The 6,000-nt window shown below is 40.3% G+C and overlaps 1 protein-coding gene across 1 annotated transcript in view; it reads left to right on the forward strand.

Annotated features, from left to right (window-relative positions):
- The window catches only part of tgs1 (trimethylguanosine synthase 1), a 56,789-nt gene extending 52,034 nt beyond the window's left edge, over positions 1–4,755 (forward strand). The window contains exon 13 of the mRNA XM_072570554.1: positions 4,112–4,755. Coding sequence (XP_072426655.1) covers positions 4,112–4,222 — 111 coding nt within the window. The 3' untranslated portion in view covers positions 4,223–4,755. The remainder of the gene's footprint in view (positions 1–4,111) is intronic.
- The last annotated feature ends 1,245 nt before the right edge of the window (positions 4,756–6,000 follow it).

The raw sequence follows: 6,000 nt of genomic DNA on the forward strand, positions 1-6,000 counted from the left end.
TTTTTGGTTTTCAATTGGGTTTGCCAATTTAAAATGTTTCTTGGACCTTTCACATAGATTTTCTTCCTATCATATTTTGTTGCTTGACTTAATCCATTACAACTCCCTTATGACTGTGGTGAACTAACGGTTTTGTCATTTTTGTCTTCTGTCTTCCTCCTTGTTGCAGGCATTTCTGTGATGTTCTTTTTCTATCTTCGTTCATCTGACCTCCTTAAAATCTGTTTTATTTGTAACTTTGCCTCGTTCTGATGAAAGATGGTCAACCTGAAGTTGACTTGTTTCATATATCCACAATTTTTTGTTTTTAATTAGATTTCCAACATCTGCTCTATTTTGATCTATCAGTCATTCTGCTCTGATCTGTCATTCCTTCAATTGTTGGGCACTCGGAAATAAAATTCCAGCTATGCAGTCTCTTAGGAAAACTGACAACATTTTCTAGTTTTCTTGAGTTTGGTTCAGTAGGTGCACAGTCCCCTCTGAGTTCAAAGTTCTGGGTTCAAGTCCCATTCCAAAGTGTGAATGCAGAATCAAAGCTGACACAGCAGTACTGAAGATGTACTGCACTGTCTGGATTTTACAGCATTAGACTGAAACCCAAGTGCTTTATCAGCTGGATATAAAAGTACTATAGGATTTTTTTCAATAAAGGGTTATTCTTGATTGTTATCCTGGAGTTTTTCTTCTGGCACCCTCTTGCTCAAATCCCTTACTTAGTCCTGTACATCCTGAAGCTACCATGTATGTCCTGCCGCCTCAACCTCACCTGAGGCATGGTGACCCTCTTGTTAAACTCCTTACCAGTCATTTCTAATGAGAAAGCAGCCCTATGATTCTGAGGCTATAGCAACTTTATCTATCATGGATGAGCTGACCATATTTAATCCTCAATCCCATTATAAAACAGCTATCTGATCATTATCACATTGCTGTTTGTGGAGATTATTGAGAGCAACTTGGCTGTCACATTTCTGACACTACAACAATAACTATGCTTGAGAAGTATGTAACTCATTCAAGTGCTTTAAGTTGCCTAATGTTTAGGAAAAGCTTAACATAAATACAAGTCAGAAGACTTGTGAGTAAAGTTATAGTTCTTGATATAAAAGAAACCGCAGCAACATGGGTATAAAATTAGCTGAACGATAGGAAGCAAAGAGTTTAATGTAGTTTGTCAGCTGGAGAAAAGTTTAGAGCAAAGTTTCGTAGCAGTTAGTATTGAGGTTCTTTCTTTTCCTAATAAACTCTAATGTTCTATACATGTTGTACACTCTGCTATATATGGCACAATTCAAAATTTGCAGATGCTACAAAAACTGAAACCATTATAAGTAGAGGTGGATAATCTATAAATTCAAAAGGCCATAGACAAACTGGCAGAATAGGTGGACAGGTGGGAGATAACGTTCAATGTGATGAAATGTGAAGTGATGAAGTTTGCTGGAAGAACAGGGAGTGACACTTAGAAAATGAAAGGTGCAATTCTAAAGAGGATGCAGGAGCAGACAGGCCTGGAGTATACGTGCACAAACCAGTTAGGATAACAGGCAGGTTGAGGGAGAGAGTAATGAAGCATACAATACTCTAAGCTTTATTAATATGGCCATAGTACAAGAGCAAAGAGTTTATGTTGAACTTATTTAGGACACTGCTTAGGCTTCTGTTAGAGTACTGTATTCAGTTCTGGTCACTACGCTTCACACTTTAGGAAGAATGTGAAGGCAGTGCAGAAAATATTTATGAGAATCGTTCCAGGAATGTGAAAGTTCAGTTGCCAGGCTAGATAGTTTAGTTGAAGAGAAGGCTGAGAGAAGATCTAATGGAATTGCTCAAAATCATAAGGTGGTTGAAAGGAAGAGATATGGAGAAACTGTTCTCAATCTTGAAAGGATTTTTCTCAATCTAGAAAGAGAGAGCATAGATTTTAAAGTATCTAGCAAAAATAGTATGAGAAAAAATTGCTATCATACAGCATGCTGTGGAAGGTCCTACCTCAGTGCATTTGAAAGGGAAGAATGTGAAGGATTATGGGGAGAAGGTGGGAGAATGACACTAAGCAAAATACTCATTTGGAGAGCTGTGCAGACATAATGGGTCAAATGCCACCTCTTGTGCTGTAACTTAAGTGCATCAAGGGAAATGCAATAAATGCTGGCCTAGCAGTGACAAATGCTGGCCTATAAAGGATTAAAAATAATTATTTTAAAAGTTTTTCATTTTAATTTACAATTTGTTTTCAGTTCTGTGATTCAACAATTGTGATTTTTATTTCTTAGCTTCCCACTCTTTTTTTTCTTTGAGTAAGAAGGGCAGCATGCTGGCTCAGTGCTGACTCTCAGCCCCAGGGACCCAGGTTTGATTCCAGCCTCAGGTGGCTGTCAGTGTGAGTTTGCAAGTAATCCCAGTGTCTGCCTGGATTTCTGTTTTTTTTAGATTAGATTAGATTACTTACAGTGTGGAAACAGGCCCTTCGGCCCAACAAGTCCACACCGCCCCGCCGAAGCGTAACCCACCCATACCCCTGCATCTACATTTTACCCCTTACCTAACACTATGGACAATTTAGCATGGCCAATTCACCTGGCCTGCACATCTTTGGAGTGTGGGAGGAAACCGGAGCACCCGGAGGAAACCCACGCAGACACGGGGAGAACGTGCAAACTCCACACAGTCAGTCGCCTGAGGCGGGAATTGAACCCGGGTCTCAGGCGCTGTGAGGCAGCAGTGCTAACCACTGTGCCACCGTGCCGCCCACCGTGCTCTGGCTTCCTCCCACAGTCTAAAGATTAGGTTAGGTGGACTGGCTATGCCAATTGCCCCACTGTGTCCAGGGATATTCAGGCTAGATCAATTAGTCAAGGTAAATGCAAGGTTACGATGGATCTGCACAGCTCTCCAAATGAGTATTTTGCTTAGTGTCATTCTCCCACCTTCTCCCCATAATCCTTCACATTCTTCCCTTTCAAATAAAAGCCTAATTTCCTTTCAAATGCACTGAGGTAGGACCTTCCACAGCATGCTGTATGATAGCAATTTTTTCATCTCTGACTGTACTACCACCAATGGCAATGCATTCCATGAACCCACCATTCTGTGTAAAGAACCTCTGACCTCTCGCCTATACTTTCTTCCAATCCCCTTAAAATTATGACCCCTCGTGACAGCTATTTCTGCCCTCGGGAAAAGTCTCTGACTACTCTATCAAATGCTGACTGGCCTGCTGTGTTTTTCCAGCACCACATTTTTCAACTGTACTCTATCAAAGCCTCTCATTAAGTTATACACCTCTATAAAGACACTTCTCTTTCTTCCTTCTCTCCAGTGTGAAAAGCCCCAGCTCACTCAACCTCTCTTCATAACACAAGTCATCCAATCCAGGCAGCATACTGTTAAATCTCCTCTGCACCCTCTCTGAAGCATCTACATCCTTCCTGTAATGAGGTAACCAGAACTGGACGCAATATTCCATGTGTGTTTTATAGAGCTGCAGCAAAACCTCACGGCTCTTTGATGAAAGCCAAAACCATATGCCTTCTTAACAACCCTATCAACTTAAGTGGCAACTTTGAGGGATCTAGGTACATGGACCCCAAGATCCTACTGTTCTTTCACACTGCCAAGAAGCCTGCCTTTAACCCTGTATTCAGCATTCAAATTCAACCTTCCAAAATGAATTACTTTGTATTTGAACTCCACCTGCCATTTCCCAGCCCAGCTCTGCATGCTGTCAATGTCTTATTGTAACCTGCGACAATCCTCGATGCTATCTGCAACACCACCGACCAACCTACTAACAATCTTTCCACTTCTTCATCAATGCCATTTATGAAAACTACCAAGAATAGAGGCCCAAGAACAGATCCACTGGTATGGGATACCAGTGGTCACCGACCTCCAGGTAGAATACTTTCTGTCCACTTCCAATCTGTGTCTTCTTTCAGCCAGTCAATTCTGTATCCATTCTTTGATTTAAAGGTCTAGCTGCAGATTGTGGGAAAATTAACTTTGAAAATAAGTTGACACTTATTTCAGAGTTTAAGTGCTATATATTGTGAGACTTGATATCTTTCCTGAGTTTATCCTTTGTTTACTTGCTTATTTGTTACAGGTGGCATCCTTAGCCGGAGCAGGTGGACAAGTAGAAATTGAACAGAATTTTCTCAACAACAAACTGAAGACGATCACTGCTTATTTTGGTGACTTAATCCAGAATGCGTAGGACAATTTAAATATCAGCATTTGTTTAATTTGTTTGATTCAAATAAAGCTTATTTGGTATGTACTGCTCATTCCAGTGATTTACATATATTTTTTATATAATAAAACATTCCACAATGCCTCACAGATGATTGAACAAACATTTTAACACAAACATATATGGAAACAATAGGACAAGTGACCAAATTCTTGGTCAAAGAAAGATATTTTTGGAATCCTTCGAAGGTGTGGAAGAAGCATAGGAGAGAATTTCAGTTTTAAGCAACTCTGCGTAGAACCACTAATGGTGAAGTGAAGAAAATCAGGATTCTGCATGTGACATATTAGAGCAGCACAAACAGCTCTGGATTATGTTAATGCTTTAAAACAAAAGCAATTATAATATTCATTTTTTTTTATTTGGAGATGCCAGTGTTGGACTGGGATGTACAAAGTTAAAAATCACACAACACCAAATCAAGGATCTCCACAACCATCTGATGAAGGAGCAGCACTCCAAAAGCTAATGCTTCCAAATAAACTGTTGGACTATAACCTGGTGTTGTGATTGTTATTCTTTTTTTTGAACTTTGTCTGACAACTAATTCAACAAAAGCTGGATGACCACATGGCATCATTATGAATTATTAGCTGAGGACCAAGAATGGCTTGCACATTGTTTTCAACTGGTATTTATAGGCCTTTGGGGAAAAGCAGGATAAATGGCAATGCATTGCAATAGACTTTTCCATCATTCTATGGTCTCTTATTCTGTCTGGAGAGTAGTCCCTTGTCTCAAGTCGCTTGCATTGACCACTGAAAGCTGTGCTTATTAATTCTTTTGCACTACAAATCAGTTGCACAATCAATCAGTGATATTACTGCAATTAGGTCTAAATGAAGCCTGGCTAGCTTTTGATTGATTTCAGCAGTGTGGACCAGTTTCTGATTGATCTCTTCAATGCATGATGGTCATCTACTGATATCACTTCCTAACTGGTTGTCTTGTGGTAGCATTCTCACCTCTGGCTTCAGGTCCCATTTGCTCCAGAGGTATGTAATAATGATGCTGAGGAGGTTGATTAGTAAATATCTCTCTCCTAACTGGTTTCTTCAAATGTCAATTGCTTACAAAACCGGCTCCCTCTCCTTGGAGCTATTTTCTTAGATTTTATGACTTATTGCTGAGATAATGTTGCTGTACAATAATTTTGATGTCTACTGCATAGAATCTCTACAGTGTGGAAGCAGTCCTTATGGTCCTTTGAGTCCACACTGACCCTCTGAAGCGCATCCCACCCTATCCCTGTCACCCTTCATTTCCCATGGCTAATCTACCTAACCTGTAAATCCTTGAACACTATGATCAATTCAGTATGGCCAATCCACCTAACCTGCACAGCTTTCAACTGTGGGAGGAAACCGGAGCACCCGGGGGGGACCTACACAGACACAGGGAGAATGTGCAAACATCACACAGTTGCTAGGGACGGGACAGGACCTCGGTCCCTGGTGCTGTTCAGCAGCAGTACTAACTACTAGCTATTGTGCAACCCCCTCGTTTCTGGTAAGTGGTGTGATGTAATAATTCAGAGTGAAAGTCTTTTGGGCTCATAATTCAAAATGAGAGATCAATATGTATCTGCTGTAGAATTCCCATTAAGACTGGCACTTATCAGCGTATTCTGGTTGGGAACAAAATCTGCTCACGTGTGTTTTAATAGTGTTTGTTGGTACTTGGAATGGTATTGCAAACAATCTTAAAACTAATGCAGAAATTACAAAGTAAGCAATTTAGTG

The sequence above is a fragment of the Chiloscyllium punctatum genome, chromosome 5, assembly GCF_047496795.1.
Source record: "Chiloscyllium punctatum isolate Juve2018m chromosome 5, sChiPun1.3, whole genome shotgun sequence".
Taxonomy (NCBI): domain Eukaryota; kingdom Metazoa; phylum Chordata; class Chondrichthyes; order Orectolobiformes; family Hemiscylliidae; genus Chiloscyllium; species Chiloscyllium punctatum.